Raw genomic sequence first — 19,165 nt, forward strand, 5'->3', positions numbered from 1 at the left:
TGGGGAGGAGGCCGGACTGTCTGTCCCCTGGAGGGAGGCCTGGAGGAGGAGGGAGGGGGGGTGCAGATGGGCCCTGGTCTCGAGCATTCAACAGGCTTTAAGCACCTGTCCTGTCCCTGGTGAAAAGAGCAAAACCCTCACAGGCATCGCTTTTTGACCACCCACTTCCCCTTCACTCATTCACTCCATTACAGCTTTCCCGGAATTCCCGGAATAACTGCAATTTGCCCCATTCTTTGAGCACCTTCAGTATCCCTCATACAAATTACTGTCTTCACAAATAGGTAAAAACGCCTTCGCGATGATTTCCTTCGTCAGTGTTCTCTTGACAAAGCAGTTAACGCGTTCAGCTGTTGGTTAGTTTGTGCATTCATGCGTTCATTTTGTACACGGTTCTTGAGCTTCTGAGATTAACAACCGTTTTTTCAAACACTTCCCATGCCCCAGGCATCCTTCTTTGTAGTGTGCATGCTTTACCCCGCAAGGCTGTATTGAGAATTATATGCTATTTTTCCCTTTGGGCAGCTGAGAAAACTGGCTGAGAGGCTAAGATAAGGGTTGACAACTCCATTGTCTTCAGGGCTCAGGTGAAACAGCCCAGTGTAAGAAAGTAAGGAATGATGAAATAATAACAGACACCAGGTCTTTGTAGCAGGGACCACAGAGGTGTGACTGGGGTGAAATGGAGAGCAGGCCCTATCTAATCAACTCCAGCTAATGGCCACCAGGTGAAAATGAAGAGCCGGTGTTGCCAGAATTGGGGGCAGAAGTCGGAAATCCTGGCTTTGGGTCAGTATCTCCACTTTTTAAAAATTGCAAGTCAGTTCGAATTTGAACACACTCTGTGGGGGCCAACTCAAAGTACGGGCTCCCTGTCTAAATTACGTTAGGAGGTTAAGGGAGAGGGGAAGAGCTCTTCTTTTTTTTTTTTTTTTTTTTAAGATTTTATTTATTTATTTGTTAGAGAAAGTGGGCGAGAGTGAGCAAGGGTACAAGCAGGGGGAGCAGCAGAGGGAGAGGGAGAAGCAGGCTCCCTGCTGAGCAAGGAGCCTGATGCGGGACTCTATCCCAGGGCCCTGGGATCATGACCTGAGCTGAAGGCAGACACTTAACCGACTGAGCCACCCAGGCGTCCCGGGAAGAGCTCTTCTTGAGTCTGTTGGATCTTGATTGTTTTTCAGCTCAAAATAATCCACATGCCAAAGTGGCAAATTCTGGGGCAGCCTGCCCTGAACCCCATCAGTGGTTAAAAGGGAGAGCTCAGGAGTCAGAAAGATGGGCTTTACCCTAGAGTTTGGGCAAGACTTAATTTCTATGGCCATTTTGTCCTCTGTAAAATGAGGTGGATGTGGAGAAGAGTAAATAACAAAATGCGTGTAGAAGCAGAAATGTGGTGCTCTGTAAGTACTCACCGAAGTTGTTAACTAGTACATGCTAGAAAGTGGTACTTGGACTCAGTACTTTGAGAGGCAAATGTGCTGTGGGAATTAATCACTGACCAAAAGTCCCATTCCGCTGGAAGATTCTATGATTTTTATACCCAGCTTCCCCTCTCACTTTTATATATGGCTTTTGTGTTTTTCTTTTTGGTCTGTCTTTTGGGGATTGATATTCTTCGAATAGTCCATGGAGTAGTCTCCTGTCTCTTTCCATTGCTGTTCAGTTAAATAGCTATCTTTTTCGGAACATATTTTTGGACCGCATTCCAGACACTCTACTAAGAACTTTACAGGCATTGTTTCATTTAATCCTCATCACACTCTTTGAACTAGGCCCTTATTATCTGAGTTTTCACTTTCCATGTGTCCATAGTCACAAGGCCCAGTAGGAAAGCAGATGTCCTACAAAAATCTTGCTAATAAAGCAGCCACTAATAAAATAAGTCACTACTAAATAATTTCCTGCTTATCCCTACCAGTCCCATTAGCATCTTTGGCACTCAGCTTCTGGCTAATCAACAGATGTGGTAAACATCAGGATAACATAATGGAAAGAAAACTAATTGCAAACTGAAATTACACATCTCCCAAGAGTTGTAGGACTTAGTGAAGTCTCTGAAAGTAATGATTGCGAATTCCTTTCATCACGTCAGCCCCCCGACACCCATGAACAAGGGAAGAAGGGAAATCAACAAGGCTGATGATGTGATAGGAATTTGACAAAGGATATGCATAGCAAAGAATTAAATTAGATCCTTGGGGAACCTGATAAAGCCCAGGAATGTTTCCATAAAACTGACCTTTCCATATAGTAAAAGTGAGACAGTAAATAAAGCATCATAGTGTTTGGGGAAATGCACCAGGAAAAAAAAAAACCCAACAGTTGACACTATAAGTCATGCTTTGATTATTTTAAGAATGGGTATGTGCTGGGGTGCCTGGATGACTAAGTTGTTAAGCATCTGCCTTCGGCTCGGGTCATGATCCCAGAGTTCTGGGATCGAGCCCCGCATCAAGCTCCCTGCTCGGCAGGAGGCCTGCTTCTCCCTCTCCCACTCCCCCTGCTTGTGTTCCCTCTCTCGCTGTGTCTCTCTCTGTCAAATAAATAAATCTTTAAAAAAAAAAATTGGTATATGCTGCCATTATAACCTACATTTTGTTAAATATATTTTTTTAAAGATTTTATTTGTCAGAGACAGCACAAGCAGGGGGAGCAGCCGGTATGACCCTGAGATCAAGAGTCGTATGCTCTTCCAACTGAGGCAGTCAGGAGCCCCTAAATATAATATTTTGGCTGCAATTAACTGAAAACTCTGATTCAAAAATGGTTTATTTCTTAGAAGCCCAGAGGGCACATTTGAAGGTGACTGTTTCCATGGCCCAGGCTTTTTGTTTCTTTCCATTCTGCCATCCTCAGGTCTCAGCTTTGCCTGCAGGAAGGCTCCCCACATGGCACAAATGCAGGGGTCATGTCCAAAGGGAAAAGTCTTCCTTGGTTTCCTGCAGATTTCCTATCATGTTTCTTTCTCCAGAATTGGGCCAGTATCCGTGCCCATTCCTAATGAGATTACCTTAATTGGCTTAGACTAGCTCTGAAGTACTTAGCTATGTGGCAGAGGAATGGCAACCCAAATTAAGTTGGCTTTCTGTTAGGAAGGAAGAAGGGGCTAAGGGCTGTTGAGTTAGCAACCTACAGATCCAGTCACAACTTTTTAAATGAATTCACTTTTAGTGGGTCTGGTTGGTTTTGAATGAGGTACTGACTTTTCATAGACCAGTACTCTTGTTATTTCTGTATTTACAGATAAGGATTTGGGAGACTTAGAGGAAGTGAAATGACTTGTCCAGGTTCACACAGCTAATAAGTGGTAGAGCTGAAACTTAAACTCAGATCTTCTGACTCGGAAGTCTTGTTCCTAACTTAAGCTATATTGTCCAAAATTACTTTACTCCACCTATAAAAATCCTATTCGTTGCTGAAGGTGTGATTTACACACAAGGACACAAATCTTATGTAAAATTAATCAGAAGCCTTAGTTAATCTGTGCCAGGCCCCAGAGAGTGAATCACTCCTTGTTCAGTTCTAAGTATATTGCTTGTACCTCTCTTTTTTCTTTTTTTTTTAAGATTTTGTTTATTTATTTATTTGACAGAGAGACACAGCGAAAGAGGGAACACAAGCAGGGGGAGTGGAGGAGGGAGAAGCAGGCTTCCCACGGAGCAGGGAGCCCAATGCGGGGCTCGATCCCAGGACCCCGGGATCATGACCTGAGCCAAAGGCAGACACTTAATGACTGACCAACCAGGCGCCCCGCTTGTACCTCTCTTGAACTATTCACTCAGTATTTCACTGGCTGCCTGTGTGAGCCTCTCTCTGCTCACATAGACTTAGTGAGTGGAGACATCTAATTAGTCTGTGTAGCCCTGTAAGCCACTAGTAGAGTGTTCAGTACATAACAGGACTTGGTAAATGTTTGAAATTAAACGAAGGACTTTTCGAAGTCATAGTTAGGAAAAGGAATAGTGCTAGGACCAGAAGCCAAGCGTTCTCATGGAACTCTCCCAGTGGTCTTCCTAGGATACTTCTCATGTTCTACAAGGAGAACTTCCTGTGCTCCGCAGTCAATCATTTAACATTCATTTGGTCCGCATGGTTTGAGCACCTGCTGTGTGCTAGCTGTGGGACTGGGCACTGGGGGCACCTGGCAGCACTGTCCAGTAGGGAATACAGACACCTACAAAGTGGATGGGAAGCAAGGCTGGCTGACTCCCTTCCTCCAGATACTGGTTGAGCGGTCTCAGATGCAAGCAGTAAGGGAAATTCAGAAAGGTGTGAAACCTTGTGCCTGTCTTCAAGGGCGTCGATGTATTAAGCCGTGAGACAACTAAGTACAGATTAAAATAACTGCAGTACTCAAGTTCTTAACAAAAGAGTTGCATACTTTACTATATGTAGGTTATTTCTCAATAAAAAAGATTAAACAAAGCAGGGAAAAAACAGGCTTCAACCTAGTACCCATGATGTTTGAAATGCATGATGCCAACAAGGACATTATGTTTAGAGATCTTTTTTTTTTTTTTTTTTAAGATTTCATTTATTTTTGAGAGAGAGAGAGCACAAGCAGGGTGAGGGGCAGAGGGAGAAGCAGACTCCCCACTGAGCAGGGAGCCCGATGTGGGGCTCAATCCTGGGACTCCAGGATCATGACCTGAGCCAAAGGCAGACGCCCAACCGAGCCACCCAGGCACCCCAGTGTTTAGAGATCCTTAAGGAAGTTATTGAACCTGACTAGTGTGCTGAGGGTAAGAATGAGTATTCCAAGAAAGGAGAGAGATTTTGAAAGCAGACAGGCAGTATAAGGGTTAACTACACAGCCTGTAGCCAAGCAGGCTTAGTTCAAATCCCAGATTCTTACCCTTAAGGACATTTTTAAGCCTGTTTCCCCATCTGTAAAATGAGGATAATAGAACCCCTTTCCTAATATAAAATGGTGCGTGTTAGGGGCTTAATATAGCCCCTAATTAATACCTTAATACATGTAGTACTGGTAGGAAAGAATGTAAAAGACTGGTTAACCTATTGGGTATAGATGTGGAAAAGGAGGAATTAAAAAGAATGCCAAGGTTTCCACCCTCGGAGGTACAATCGGTCATTAATGGCACCAGGAAAGGTTTGAAAGACCTTTATGGTTAGCATTCGCTTCTTTTTTTTGTTTTGTTTTGTTTTTAAAGATTTTATTTATTTATTTGACAGAGAGAGACACAGTGAGAGTAGGAACACAAGCAGGGGGAGTGGGAGAAGGAGAAGCAGGCTTCCCGCTGAGCAGAGAGCCCGATGCGGGGCTCGATCCCAGGACCCTGGGATCATGACCCAAGCTGAAGGCAGACGCTTAACGACTGAGCCACCCAGGCGCCCCCACTTCTTTTTTTAGACTAACCTAACAAACATGCACTAAGAGCACGTGAAGTCAATCTAATGTGATGAGCTAGGGCTCTGCTAAGACGTTGAGCCGGCAAAAGGGTAGGGCCCAGTCTATGGACTTGGGGAAGGCTTCCTAAAAATGATGTTGATGGTTGCATGTAGTCCTGAAGGAGGAGTAAGCTTTGAGATGAAGGCAGGTGGGAAGGGCATTCCAGAGAGAGACAAACACGAGCAAAGGCAGAGAGGTGAGACACAGCATAGTGAATACAGGAAGTTAGTCTTTCTAGGGCACAAAAAATAAGATGGTGAGGGGGTGGGAAAGGAGGCTGATGAGATAGGCAGAGGCCACACCTCGGTCTCCACTGACTGGCCTTGCCTACTACTGGGCTGCGCCGGCCCCTTCCTGGCCCTGAGCTAGGGATGGTGTTGCCGCCCCAGCCCTGTGCACACAGTGGGTGCAGGCATTTTCAGCCCTGGACCACTCCACCCTGTTACTGCAGGCCTGACCTAGCCTGTTTTTCTAAGCTTACCCCACAGGGTGGGCAGACAGGACCAGCTAGATTAGAGTGTTTGGGAAAGGGTTAGTGAGGTGCCCAGGCTGTGTCACATCATGCCAGGGGCTGAGATTTTCCCCCCTCTCCTGGTTGCTAGGACACTCCCTGAGGAGGCAGGGGTGTGACCCGTCCCACCCATGGTCTATGCGTCATTCATTGGAACATCTTTGATAAACATCTGCTGAAAGAATAGCATTGTGTTAGATGCTTGGAATACACGGAGAAATAACTCAGTCTTGCCACTTGATGACAGCCCCATCCAATTGTTAAAGTACTTTATAAACACCCGAGAGAACGAGAGAACATCACAAGGCATAGGAGCTGTAGTAACAGTAGCAGGCTTCTATTTAGCATAAATAAAAGGCTGAACCAGGCTCTGGGCTAAATATTATGTCTGGGCTTCTTTAATCCCCATAACCATCTTTTTTTTTTCTTTAAGATTTTATTTTTTGGGGCACCTGGGTGGCTCAGTTGGTTGAGCGTCTGCCTTTGGCTCAGGTCATGATCTCCGGGTCCTGGGATCGAGTCCCATGTCGGGCTCCCTGCTCAGGGGAGAGTCTGCTTCTCCTTCTCCCTCTCCCTCTGTGATCTCTCTCTCTTTCAAATGAATAAATAAAATCTTTAAAAAAATTTTTTTTATTTTTGACTAATCTCTACACCCAACGTGGGGCTTGAACTTGCAACACCAAGATCAAGAGTTGCACGCTTGATCTTGAGCCAGCCAGGCGCCCCTAATGCTCATAACAGTCTTAATAATGCACACAGAGGGGTAGAGTGACTTGCCCAAGGTCAAAGAGCTTCTGAGTGTGGAGCCCTGATTCATATCCAGGCCGTCAGCCTCCAGCATCTCCACTGTTTAACCACTAGGTATACTGCCACCCAGAAAAGCTTTTAAGCCTTTTATGTGAAATAAATGCTATGAGTTCAGAGAAGGGAGCAGTTGCTGTGGGTTGAAGACATCCACAAAGCCTTCCTGGAGAAGGTGGGACCTGATTTGGCCTCGAAGCATGGGTTGAATGGGGACAGGAAAAGAGCAGATATTTAATTTAATTACCCCTCTCCTTTGAATCATCACTTTCAGTCTAGAATGGCAAAGCTGACAGGGACCTGAAGATCATCTGACCCAGGGGTTCTCTTAGGATTTGGACATTTTTGTTGAAATAAAAGATGAATAGAGATGTTTCCTGTGAGAGAGGGCCACTTGTACCGTTGCTGTCTGGAGGAGGAGGAGGCAAAAGCAGTAGTTTCCAAAAGGCAGGAACAAAGGGGACACTTTAAACAGTGAGGAACCAGCTGGCCCTCTGCTGCTGCCTCTTGTCTGTTTTCCCTCGTGGCTTGCCTCACACTGAATCACTGGGAGCTACAGATGGGCCACAGAGGGTGAATGAAAGGGAAAGGAGCGGGGCTTAGAACTGCGGAAGATGAAAATTAATGCAGTGTTAGCTGGACAGGGTCTTGACAAAAGAGCTGAACACTTTGGGATTGGAGCGTGAATGTCAGGCTTCCTTCCCTACATCCTACACTGCCTCGTGATCTCTGGGACACGTATCAGCCACTGTATCCCTACGGGGTCTTGTCTTATAAGAGAAAGGGGCGGGGGACACCTGGGTGGCTCAGTCGGTTAAGCGTCTGCCTTCAGCTCAGATCGTGATCCCAAGGTCCTGGGATTGAGTCCCACATCGGGTTCCTTGCTCAGCAGGGAGCCTGCTTCTCCCTCTACCTGCCCCTCCCCCTGCTTGTGCGCTCTCTCTCTCTGACAAATAAATAAAATATTAAAAAAAAAAAAAAGAGAGAAAGGGGCGGGCAGTACCTTTCTCACTGTCACCTCTACCTTCCCTAGATATGTGCAGGTGAAATTTGTCTGTATTCGGACTCAGTCAAACAGGAAGAGAACCTCAGAGGCGGACATGTGCCCAGCGTACTTGCTTCTGCGGTACAATGAGAAACTGGATAGACTGTTTATCAGTGAACTCAACACCCAGCATATCCATGTTGACTCCAAAACTGCAAGTCCTAGAGGAGACACCGCTGGCAAATCTCAAAAGACAGTGTGCCTGCAGAAATCCCAGCCCGCGCAGCCCGCTATCAAGAAAGACCTTGACCTGGCCGAGAAGTCCCCCGTTGAACCATCATTTTGCTTAGATAAGGTCCAAGCACCCTCAAAGCCAGAGCAGGAGGGCATCACTCCTTCTGACCTGGCCAAGATAGCAAAAGTGATGAAAAACTTTCTTAAGGTGGATGAGGGTTCCATGGCCTCTCTCAGTGTGGGCAACAGCCAAGACCTGGACCGGCTCAGCTTCCAGAGCAGCAAGATGAGCGATCTATTCATCCGCTTCCCAGAGAATCTCTTGCTGCACCGGGTGGAGAACGCCCAGGGCCACATCCTTTATGCTTTCTTGGTGGAGAACAAGGAACGAGAGGGTCGCGTGGTACACTTTGCAGTGCTTCAGGCTGAGACAGCTACCTCCGTGGCCAAGATGCTGAGTATCTTCACGGAGTTCAACTCAGATTGGCCCAAGGTCAAGGTGGTGTTTGTGGACCCATCCTTCCCTCATCGAGCCATCCTGCAGGAGATCTTCCCTGCTGCGCGCATCCTCCTCTCCATCTACCACACCACCCGGCTCCTGGAGAAGAAGTTGCATCGGAGTTCAGCAAATCCATCCTTTAAAAGGCTCATGAAGGAAGCCCTCCGGGAGGCCGTGTTTGTCACTTCTGATGCCAGCCTGCAAAATCTCTGTCAGATGTCCCAAGCCTTACTAGATGAGCAGCTCTTTGGCTTCCTGCAGGCCCACTGGTTCTCCTGTGAACTGCTCTGGTACATGCATGTGAGGAAAGGCCTGCACGCGTGTAACACGTACATGGACAGCCTAGACGTGGTCACCAGCAAGGTGTCCAGCCTCTTCCGGGAACAGCAGTGTCTGCTGGACTGCATCCTCCGCTTTGTGGATTATATAGACTTCTTTAATACCAAAGGCTTGAAGAACTTGCCCACAGCTCCTCCCAAGTTAAAAAGAGCCCGGCCAGCCAGCATGCCACCAAAGCCCAAGAAGGCGTTTGGAGTCTGTGGGGGGAGCCTCACCAGGCTCCCCGTGGAAGAGACCAAGCCAGGCCCGCAGCGGGGGCAGCTGCGGCAACAGCCACAGGTGCGGCCCTCCCAGGGCGGCATCTCCCAGGGCGGCATCTCCCAGGGCGGCATCTCCCAGGGCGGCATGCTAGACGCCTTGCACAGCAGTGGCTCCCAACTGGCCTATAAGCTATGCCATAACGAGTGGGAGGTGGCACAGAACTCCACCCACCTGGTGGACATGGCTGGCTCCTCAGTGGACATTCAGCTACTGGAGGATTCTCACCAGGTGAGCAAAGATGGCTGTAGCTGCAGCTGTTCCTTTCAACGGTGGTACCACCTGCCATGCCGGCACATTTTGGCCCTGCTGCACACCAGCCAGAAGCCCGTGGGAGAAGCCATGGTGTGCCGCCGGTGGCAGAAGAGGTACCAGCACCTCCTTGGGCCCAGTGGGGAGCTCCGGGACCCCGTCATAGTCCCAAACACAGGCCAGCCTGGGAGGCAAGGACGGAGTGACATGATTCAGGACCTAAGCAGGGAGCTAGCAAACCTGCTCATGCAGAGCGAGGGGCCAGAGTTAGAGGAGCGCTGTTCCACCCTGCGCAAGATTGTGGACATCTGGGCAGACCCCTGCCAGCCGCCTGAGCCCAGTCAGCAGCCAGAGGACTTCAAGGATGTGGGCCGCCTCCCTTTCCTCTGGGGAAAGCCAGAGGAAGGGGAGGGACTCCCTCCCACCGGAGCCACGATTCGTGATTGAAGCACTGGCACTGGCACATTGGACCACAGGCCCCTGTCCTTGGAAGTCTGAGAGCTCAAGGCAGGCGGGACATGCTAGGGGCCAGCATTCTCACCAGGGTCTTCCTAGGTAGGGCTAGGAAGATTGTTACAACAGGGGGAGGAGGAACCCCAGTGGGTGACAGGTCCTTTGAATCCACCTCCTTTTCTGCCCTACCTTTGTCATTCCTTGGGAGCCTCCTTCATTGTCAAGGCCAAAGTTACCTCCATGCTGAAAGGTCACCCCTCTTTCTGCCCTGATTCCTGAGATCAGATCTTATTCCCATTAGAGAGGTGAACTCCTGCCCCAGGATAGGGTGAGACAAAATATACCTGGTAAAAGGACCTGTTTTCGGGGAGGAAGGGACGGAGGGTGACCTTGGCTGTTGCTGCTCTTTACGAAGATTCTGTTATTTGTACTTATTTTTTTCATAGTAAATAAAGGTTGTGTGTTTTTAATAAATAAGCAGGGGAACTGTGTGCTGCTTGCACAGGGAAGGAATCTAATGGGGGTTGTGGGTTAAGCACCTGCTGCCTTAAATTCAAAGACTTAGCAGTCCACCACCGACTTCATCCTCTTCCTACCAACCAAGGCTTCAACACTGATTTCAGGCTGCCTAAAATTCTAGCAGGAGGAGGCCAAATAGCTGTGGGGCGGGGGGAACCTGAACCCTAGACTCCACTGCATTTGCTGGGGGGACTGTGGGCAAGTTTCTAATTTCTTTGACCCCTGGCTTCTCATCTGTAAAGAGAAGTGTTGGCCTGTTCTAATCCCAATTTACCCTCTAGGTTTATATAAACAACATTTTCCTTCCAGTTCTAAGCCCCAGCATGGACTTCCGTTGTTGCTAGTTTGTAATCTTAATCACCTAAAACCTGGGAGCTACCCAGCTTTCCCAGATGTCATCTTCAGGGGAACCGAGGTCAAAGGTGGCAGTCAGTCTTGGCTCCTGCACTAGTCTGCCATGACCTCAAACAAGTCACAGCGCCATTCTGGATCTCCTTCTGTAAAACACTGGAGGGGCTGGGGCTGGGCAACACAAGGTTCAGCTCTCACAAGATCATCTGGATTTCCTCAACTCTAAGCGCTGGGCCCCTGACCCCGGATGGAGAAATCAGAATCTGAGACCTGGGCCTCAGTTTCCGCATCAGGCGGAAGACACAGTACAACCACTAGGCATCCTTTCCTACCCGACCCACCCCCACCCCCCACCCCCCGCCCCCACACACACCCACCCGGGGCTTTGGAATTTGATCAGAAAAGAAAGAAAAATCCATAAAGCACTGCTATTTATTTTCCTTTTCATTTTCGGCCTCTGAGGAGTTTCCATAGTAACACGCCCTTCCAGAGTCTTCTCCCCAGGCGCGGGGCGTCGGAGTTCCAGCCTCAGGGCTCGGGCTCGCCTGGATGCTAGTGTCCTCGGGCTTTCATTGGTCACCGCCAGCCGAGCCCCTCGTAACCCTAGGAACAGCACCCGCCCACAAATCGCCGGGCTACGATTGGTCTAGGCCCCCAAAACCGAACGCGAACTCTTCCGGCCATTGGCCCGAGTCACGACGAAGCTGGTCCCGCGGTTGGTGAGCCTAGAGGTCAGTCAGAGTCAGAGGCAGGGTCAAATAGGGAGAAATGGCGCCGGAGCGAGGCAGTGGGTGAGTGATTTCTGAAGGGGTGGAGGTGTGAGGCGATTGACGACCGCGGTCAGCCATGACACAGCTCCCAAAGGGGTGGGAGGTTGACTTCTCTTCTGGCTCCGGCCGTAATCCGAACGGGAACGTCTGACATCTACTTCCTCCCACCCGGGTTAGAGGTCAGAGGTCAGAGGCTGCGTCCCCTCTGTGGTGTTTGGACCTCAGGTACTGTGGAAAGCAGTCAGGATCCCGAGCCAAAGACTCAGCTTCCAGCCACTTACGGAGTAATGGTGGGCAAGTCATTTAACCTCTTTGAACCTCAGTTTCTCATCTGTAAAATGGGGACAGTAACCCGGTTTGGGGCCAAATAGAGGAAACTTTTAACCAGAGTACTGCAGTTAATAGAGGGATTTATGGAGAGGCAGGAGAAGCCATGCGCATTTGATAGCCCTTGTGCGCGTGGTTCAAGGGCTTGAGGCTCAGAGGGAGTCACTGACTTGCCCAGAATCATACAGTTTGGAGGGCAATTACAGTTCTCTTATATATACTCGGACCAAATGGAAGAATGGATGCCAAGTGGTAATCTGTAAATATAAAGTGCTAGACAAATATTTAAAATGCTATTTAAGGTGGGGGCTGGGAGACCATATGCCGCTCTAGCCCCCCCCCCCCCCCCCCCCCCCCCCCCCCCCGGTTAAATCTCTGGGAACTGAATCTTCCATGGCCAGTTTATCAGTTAGGTCTCAGCTCCAACGTCATCCTCCCGACCCAGAGAGAGCTTCCCTGGCCACCTTAGCTAAATCTCTCTCCCTCCCCCAGCTTACTCTCTACCTGTTACCCAGTTCTGTGGTGTTTGTCTGTTATATCTATATCTGTTTACATGTTTATCATGTATCTCCCCCAGAACAGTGCTGATACATAGTAAGCAGTATTGTCTGGATGAATAATCGAGGAGCCAAGCCCCTACTGTCTCCTTAAAATTCTATTCCTCTCCATAGGCCCATCTTTGGAACAAGATCAGGGAACTACATTCCAGCCTCAAGCTTCAGCTTAGTTGGAGCTTGAGATCCTGAGAGTCTCCTGGCAGAGAAAGTATTTTGACCTTGGCATCGAGACATCTCCCATCTCCCCCATGGCCCTGACAATGCTGAATGAGCTCCTGATTGAGGACCCAAGCCCACCTATGCTGCTGTATCAGGTTAGCAAGACTGCTCAGTTAGATACCGTCAACTACCAAAGCTGCTTTATGCAAGGTGTCTTTGCCCATTTCCCTGAGATCTTATTTATCCACCGGACCTATAACCCAGTAGGCAAGGTGCTATATACCTTCCTGGTAGATGGACCTCGGGTGCAGCTGGAGGGTCATTTTGCCCGGGCAGTGTACTTCGCCATTCCTGCCAAGGAGGATGCTGAGGGCCTGGCCCAGATGTTCCAGGTGTTCAAGAAGTTTAACCCAGCATGGGAGAGAGTCTGTACCATCCTGGTGGATCCCCACTTCCTCCCGCTGCCCACCCTTGCGATGGAGTTCCCCGCAGCCGAGGTCCTGCTCTCAGCCTTTCACATCTGTAAGTTCCTCCAGGGCAAGTTCTATCAGCTGTCCCTTGAACAGCCTGTGGAGAGGGTGCTCCTCACTTCGCTGCAGAGCACGATGTGCTCGGCCACAGCTGGCAACCTGAGGAAGCTCTATACACTCCTGAGCAGCTGCATCCCTCCGGCCCAGCTGCCCGAGCTCCACTCACACTGGCTGCTCAATGACCGCATCTGGCTGGCCCACCGCTGGAGAAGCCGAGCTGAGAGCAGCCGCTACTTCCAGGGCCTGGAGGTCACCACCCGCGTCCTCAGCCAGCTCTTCGGCACCACCCCATGTGTGGAACAAGGCATGGCCTCTCTGCTCCGATACATGCAGCAGAACGCAGGAGACGAGGCAAGCTTCAGCCTGGGCCTGAGTCCCCAGAACAGTCGCACCCCCTTAGATGTCAGCCCCGAAAGCCCCAAAGCGGAGCAGCTGGTAGAAGCCCGCATCCAGCGCTCCCTCAATGCCATCTGCACGGGGCCAGCCGCCCAGCTCTGTCTGGGTGAGCTCGCTGTGGTCCAGAAATCTGTGCACCTCATCGGCTCCGGCTCGGAGAAGGTGAACATCCAGATCCTGGAGGACACCCATCGGGTGCAGCCCCAGCCCCCTACCAGCTGCAGCTGCTACTTTCACCAGGCCTTCCGCCTGCCCTGCCGCCACGTCCTGGCCATGCTCAGTGCCCGCCACCAGGTGCTCCAGCCCGACATGCTGCCAGCCCGGTGGACGGCAGGCTGTGCCGCCGGCCTAGACAACATCCTGGGCAGCAAGTGGAGTGAGACGCTGGATAAGCACTTGGCTGTGGCTCTCCTCACCGAGGAGGTGGGTCAGCTTTTGCAGCACTGCAGCCAGGAGGAGTTCGAACGGAGGTACAACACCCTACGGGAGCTGGCCGACAGCTGGATCGGCCCTTATGAGCAGGTCCAACTCTGATTAACCCTCCATGCCCAGAGATGCGCATGTACGTGTACACACTCACATCCACCCCTACACAAACACACACTCACACTTTTACACTTCCGTGGGCCTGCCTTCCAGGAAGGGACAAGGGCCTTCTATTCTACCGTAGCCTGTTACCTAAAATGTGTCTAGTTCCTAAGACAGGAGTCAGCAAACCTTTTCTGTAAAGGGCTCGGCAGTAAATATTTCAGACTTTGCTGGCCACAGTCTCTGTTGTATGTTCTTGGTTTGCTTTTGTTTGGCAGCCTCTTCAAAAGCTTAAAAACCATTCTTAGCTCCAGGGCCTTAGAAACAGGTGGCCCTGCTCTAGGATAAGACACTGGGTGGAGATCAAGGACAGGGGTTTGGTAACAGCTTCCCCAGTCATTAGATGACTCACCTGACCCACAGAGGAGAGGAGGTAGATCCCAGCCTTTGTCCCCTGGCCCCCACCTGAAGGTCATTAAAGTCAATGTTGCCTATTCCAGCACTTGTCTTGTCTTCTAGAAGGCAGCAGAGCAAATATCGTGGAAAGAATAGACTTTGGAATCTGACATTACATGCAAATCCCAGTTCTTTCTCTGCCTGATTTTTGAGGCCTGATTGTAGCTTTTACTAGCTCTGGGACATCAGGCAAGTCACCCCTCAAAAGGCTCAATCTGTTCATCTGTAAAAATGGAGATCCTCACAGCACTGCTAAGATTAAAGGGTGCATGTAATGGGCCCGTGACCAGTGGGCGCTCAAATAACTGTTCATTTTCCTTCCTTGCTCTTGGTCTCATCACTTGCCCTCAGCTGGCTGGGAAATGTAAGGCAAGGGGAAAATTCACATTGCCTAGGACTTTGTACCAGACATCTTGATCGAATCCCAAAACAATACAAAAGAGGCCTCCACTCCAAGCTGGGCCCCTACCTCAGGTAATTTTCATTACACCATCTCCTAATTTAGTGGTGTCTGGAGAAACTTCCTGGGGTCTAGGCCCTGATGAAAGACTTGTATTGACCAGAGTGGCTCAAAGAACCCCCTTATCCCCATCCATGTCACAGGCACTCCCAATTCTATCTGCCCAAAAACCATACAGAGAAGCCACCCTGTGTGTCTGGTGCTATTTCATCCAGCTACAAGCAGGAGCCAGGAGGCTGGCCTCTCCTGGATCTCATTAGGGGCGCTTGCCCAGAGGCTGTGTGGGCACGTGCCTGCTCCCACCGCGCCCCCTCCATGGCCCCCTCTGGCTCCGGATGCGTCATCATGAAAGCTTGAGCCGCCCGGATCAGGTCCTCTTCCCGCAGGCCTGGGACAGGCACGGTGGGGATGCCAGCGATCATCATGGCCAGGGTGAGGATGCAGATGTCAGGCTGGGAGCCGGCCTCCTTCCCCCCTGCCTCAGAGGACGTCGGTAGAACCCCTGGTGACAGCCCACACAGCAGCAAGGGCCCGGGCGTGCCGGGGCCACCCAGGTGGGGAGCTCTGCTTCTGGAGCAGCCATCCTCCCAGCCCAAGCTCTCCAGCTGTCTTGCGTGGGGGAATTTGTGGTTGTATCGGCCATACTCCTTCCGCTGCAGTGTCTCCCAGCTAGTCCCCCCAGGGCAGCCCCTGGCTTCCGGCACCGCCAGGGCCAGGCCCCAGGCCTGGCCAGCAGGTGCCACCTGCTCAGCTTTCTGGCTCAGTGGGCCTAGTCCACTAGAGGCCACCACCACTGGCTCTATAGGACTATAGAGGCCAAGGGATGAGCCTGGAGAAACAACCCCACCTGTAGAGACAGGAATGAGATGGAATGTTATTCTTGGGGTCTTTCAGGAGGCCCTGAGGGGCAGGGCATAGGAGCAAGAGCACTGGAAAAGGAGCAATTAAGACCAGCCCCACAGGGCTGTCTAGTGGTTGGAAACTAGGTGTTTTACTCGTATGCACACCCCCAGTCCCCAACACCAAGTAGGTACTAGAGAAGTGTTTGTTGAATCAATGACTGAGTTAGCAGGTAGCTACTGGCAAGGACTTTTGGAATGGCTTTCTTCAGAGAATTGACTCCAGGGCCAGCCCAAAAATGTCCAGCAGAACCTCCACTTCCCCAGAGCCAGGAAACAAGTTCTCAGGGAAAGTTATGGTACCCCCTCCAGTTCCAGGAGCCCCTCTCTCACCTTGGCTGGAAGGCAGAAGACCTTGATGAGTTTGTGGAGACATGAAATAGGACATGGCTGCCCCAAAGCCCCCATTTGTGAGGGAACAGTCGTCTGCCTCCTGTCCTACCCTTTCCACCATTCTAGAATGTCACCTCATAGTCCCTCCTCTTTACACCTGGAACCCACCGCACAGCACTGACCTGTTCATTCTAGAACCTGTATATGATAATGGCATGGGGTTAGAAGAGTGCTGGACCAGGAACTGGACATTCTAGGTTCTTACCTCTACCTTGGCAAGTCACTTGGGACAATTTTGTTCCTTGATACTCCCCTCTGTAAGGTGGAAGTAATGACTACCCACTCCCTCACCAGAAGTTGTGAGGATTAAATGAGATTATCTGTAATGGGAGCAAAGGATCAGAGATACAAATAAAGAGGTGAGTGCTTTGTGCTCTGCAGTATGAGAGGAGTTCTCTGCACTCATTCCTTTGCTGTGTGACTTTGGAATACATTGCCACCTCTAGGCTTCGTTTTCCCATCTGCAAAATGAAATCGTTGGTCCGGGGCACTGGGTCTCATGCTGGGATGCACATTAAATTCTCTGGGGAGCGCTTAGAAATCCTGATGCCCAGCCTCATCCCAGACCAATTAAATCAGAATCCCTGGGTTAGACCCAGTTAGCAGTATTTTTCAAAGTTCCTCAAGTGATTATAATATATGCCAAAGTCAAGACCTCTATTCTAGGGGAATCCTCCTCAATCCTGGCTGAGCTTCTACAAAAGAACAACGTCTAGGCCTAATCCTCCAACAAATGGAATGGGAATCTCTGGAGATGGGGTTTGGGGCATCAGCTCTTTAGTTTATCCCACATAATGCTAATGAGTAGCCAGGCTAGGAACCAATGGTCTAGGTGATGTCCATAATGCTCTGTCTAGGGGCACCCGGGTGGCTCAGTCGGTTAAGTGCCTTTGGCTCAGGTCATGATCCCCGGGTCCTGGGATAAAGCCCCGCATCGGGCTCCCTGCTCTGCAGGAGAGGCTGCTTCTCCCTCCTTCTGCCCCTGCTCCTGTGCTCTCTTTCACTCACTCTGTCACTCTGTCTCTCAAATAAATAAAATCTTAAAAATAAATAAATAAAAATAGAATGCCCTGTCTTGCTCTGACCTGCTGACCCACAGCGATTCTAGAAGAAGTGCCCCTCACGGACTTCCAGGGCAAGGAGACCCTCCAATGATCAGTGTCAGCACTGGCTGTGTTTATTTCCAGGCCTGGCTGGCAGCAGTATGGCCAGCTTCAGACCAGCCACAGCTTCAGGGCCAGGCCACGCTCCTGTGGCCCTGTTTCAGGGTGGCTGCAGGCCTTTACTCGTACTTGCAGAAATCCTTAAGTCCTTTCGGCAGGTGGAGCCCATCAATGGCCAACCGGTGTACCACGCTCTTCTGGATGACTAGGCGGCACAGAGTCTGCAGGGATGGCACTGTGGAGAGAAGGCTGTCAAAGGCAAACTGAACTGGAGGGGGGTTCTGAGGCTGAGACCCAGAAGATCTAGGTCCTGGTTCTCCCTTTGTCATTAACTTGGGCAAGTCCCTTCTGCTCTCCAGGTCCAGCCTGTGTCACAGGGCTGTTCGTGTGGTTGACATAAGCACCTCTTTCGAAACCTCCACAACGCAGCAGCCCTATTTCTATTTTAACCCTCCCTTAGCAGTTGCCGGGGGTACAGGCAGTGCCTGATTCACCTGTGCACGCCCATCCTCCAGCACAGGTCTGACACAAGACTGGGTTCTAGTTCACTGAATTCATAAAATGATCAGAGGTATAAATAAAGGGTTTAAGGGGGCAATAAAAGGACCAGATCTCATGAATAAGACACTCTCAATCTGGAGCCTATGATGCCTTTAAACTGGTATGCCCCAATCTAGGAGCATTTGTCTGATAAAAGAGCACACAATTTTCAAAGCAGCCCGGGTGTAACAGTTTAGAATCCCTGCCCTAGGTTAATACAGAAGATACCAGCATAGCAACCTAATGGATCACAGCTGAGATGGCGAATCGGAGGCCCAGAGCCAGGGACTGACTTGTCCAAGATCCCAAGCAGAGGCAGAATTTGAAGTCAGATTCCCCAACTTCTAAACTAATGCTGGGCAGACCAAAGCCTTGCTAGCTGGTTTGGGAATCCTAGCAAGTTCCTGTCCCCGCACTGGGCCAGGAGGGGTCGCTGCTCAGGGGGTGGGATACCTACAGCCATACTCGAGCTGGACCAGGCGCACGCTCTTGGTGGAGGCAAACACGTCCACCACTGCGTAGAGGGGCCGGGCTGCTGGCAGCCCCCGGGCGCTGGGGCCCATGTCCTCGCCGTTGATGACGATGTGCATGTCGGCCGTGCCGTCCGGGTGCGGGCAGAAAAGAACGCCCAGGCGGCTGCGGCGCGCGGTCGGAGGCAGCACGTTCAGCTCATACAGCTGATCCAAGAGGTGGCTGTAGAGCCCGGGCCGGCTGCGACCCACTAGGCGGTCGCGGGGAATGCGAAACTGCTCAATGCACACATACGGTTCCACCAGGAGAGCTGGGGGGCGGCTGGGGGCCAATGCCTCTGCCTCCGGGCGGTCCTCCCGGGACACGCGGTTGTGATGGCGCGTGATGGCGAAGACCCAGGTGTGGCCGAGGCTGACCAGGTCGGGCAGCGAAAACTCGGGCACGGCAGCCAGAGTGGCGGGGTCCAGCGCGGTCAGTCCGAGGCGCAGGTGCCCGCACCAGCCCAGCTCTTTCTCCTCGATCTCGACCAGGAATACCTGGCCCGGGGCCAGCGGCTCGCGACTGAAGCATACGCCGTGAGCGAAACTCTCCACGCGTGTGGCCCGCGTCCCGGAGGGGTCCACGCGGATGTTGGCACCGTGCACCTGGTGGAAGCGGGTGGGAGGGGGCTCGGGGCGCGCGGATCTATAGGCCGCACCCAAGTCCACGCGGTCGGAGACAGCACCCATCTCCCGGCCACGGGACAGGCTAGCGGGCGCCGGGCGCTATTTTGGGAGGCGTGCTCAGAAGGTGACCGCGGGGGCACCAAATAAGGTAACCCTCCCATCCCCCCGACTGCCTTCCTCGAGGCTCTGCCCCGAGGTCCTAGCGCCGCTTGCTCAGCCATTCCGCTGGACCCGGGCTC

At 51.1% G+C, this 19,165-nt stretch overlaps 4 protein-coding genes across 8 annotated transcripts in view; 2 read left to right on the forward strand and 2 right to left on the reverse strand.

Moving 5' to 3' along the window:
- Positions 1–10,219, forward strand: part of ZSWIM3 (zinc finger SWIM-type containing 3) — a 10,825-nt gene extending 606 nt beyond the window's left edge. Inside the window, exons 1-2 of one of the 2 annotated variants that reach the window (XM_064573255.1) lie at positions 7–789; positions 7,756–10,219. In XM_064573255.1, the coding sequence (XP_064429325.1) occupies positions 7,823–9,736 (1,914 nt within the window). In that variant the 5' untranslated portion in view covers positions 7–789; positions 7,756–7,822 and the 3' untranslated portion in view covers positions 9,737–10,219. Of the gene's footprint in view, positions 1–6; positions 790–7,755 lie in introns of those variants that run through there. The other variant, XM_045885851.3, reaches the window with a different exon arrangement.
- Positions 10,220–11,260: 1,041 nt separating this feature from the next.
- Positions 11,261–15,014, forward strand: ZSWIM1 (zinc finger SWIM-type containing 1). Of its 3 annotated transcripts, none has more exons than XM_045885852.3 (2): positions 11,261–11,672; positions 12,381–15,014. In XM_045885852.3, the coding sequence occupies exon 2, from the start codon at positions 12,515–12,517 to the stop codon at positions 13,883–13,885; it is 1,371 nt and encodes a 456-aa protein (XP_045741808.1). In that variant the 5' UTR covers positions 11,261–11,672; positions 12,381–12,514; the 3' UTR covers positions 13,886–15,014. The 3 variants fall into 3 exon arrangements, with proteins under 3 accessions (XP_045741808.1, XP_045741810.1, XP_045741809.1); XM_045885854.3 differs by having other exon boundaries at positions 11,261–11,607; XM_045885853.3 differs by having other exon boundaries at positions 11,271–11,403; positions 12,381–15,013.
- SPATA25 (spermatogenesis associated 25) lies at positions 14,991–17,104 on the reverse strand. The gene is made up of 2 exons (XM_045885855.3): positions 16,028–17,104; positions 14,991–15,642 (listed from the first exon to the last, which is right to left on the reverse strand). Exons 1-2 carry the CDS (start codon positions 16,146–16,148, stop codon positions 15,011–15,013), a joined length of 753 nt encoding a protein of 250 aa, XP_045741811.1. The 5' UTR covers positions 16,149–17,104; the 3' UTR covers positions 14,991–15,010.
- A 137-nt stretch (positions 17,105–17,241) lies between these two features.
- On the reverse strand, positions 17,242–19,134 carry NEURL2 (neuralized E3 ubiquitin protein ligase 2). Of its 2 annotated transcripts, none has more exons than XM_045885859.3 (2): positions 18,248–19,134; positions 17,242–17,485 (listed from the first exon to the last, which is right to left on the reverse strand). In XM_045885859.3, exons 1-2 carry the CDS (start codon positions 18,987–18,989, stop codon positions 17,370–17,372), a joined length of 858 nt encoding a protein of 285 aa, XP_045741815.1. In that variant the 5' UTR covers positions 18,990–19,134; the 3' UTR covers positions 17,242–17,369. The 2 variants fall into 2 exon arrangements, with proteins under 2 accessions (XP_045741815.1, XP_054366109.1); XM_054510134.2 differs by having other exon boundaries at positions 17,242–17,499; positions 18,248–18,989.
- Between the last annotated feature and the right edge of the window lie 31 nt (positions 19,135–19,165).

The sequence above is a fragment of the Mirounga angustirostris genome, unplaced genomic scaffold, assembly GCF_029215605.1.
Source record: "Mirounga angustirostris isolate CCGP_5_RB_7025 unplaced genomic scaffold, mMirAng1.0.hap1 SCAF_10, whole genome shotgun sequence".
Lineage (NCBI taxonomy): Eukaryota > Metazoa > Chordata > Mammalia > Carnivora > Phocidae > Mirounga > Mirounga angustirostris.

Coding starts and splice junctions, on each gene's coding strand:
- ZSWIM1 (XM_045885852.3), top strand. CDS start 12,515: ATGGCCCTGACAATGCTGAATGAGCTCCTGATTGAGGACCCAAGCCCA.
- SPATA25 (XM_045885855.3), bottom strand. CDS start 16,148: ATGGTGGAAAGGGTAGGACAGGAGGCAGACGACTGTTCCCTCACAAAT. Junction 15,643..16,027: donor TCTTCTGCCTTCCAGCCAAG/GTGAGAGAGGGG, acceptor CTGTCTCTACAG/GTGGGGTTGTTTCTCCAGGC.
- NEURL2 (XM_045885859.3), bottom strand. CDS start 18,989: ATGGGTGCTGTCTCCGACCGCGTGGACTTGGGTGCGGCCTATAGATCC. Junction 17,486..18,247: donor GGTCCAGCTCGAGTATGGCT/GTAGGTATCCCA, acceptor TTCTCTCCACAG/TGCCATCCCTGCAGACTCTG.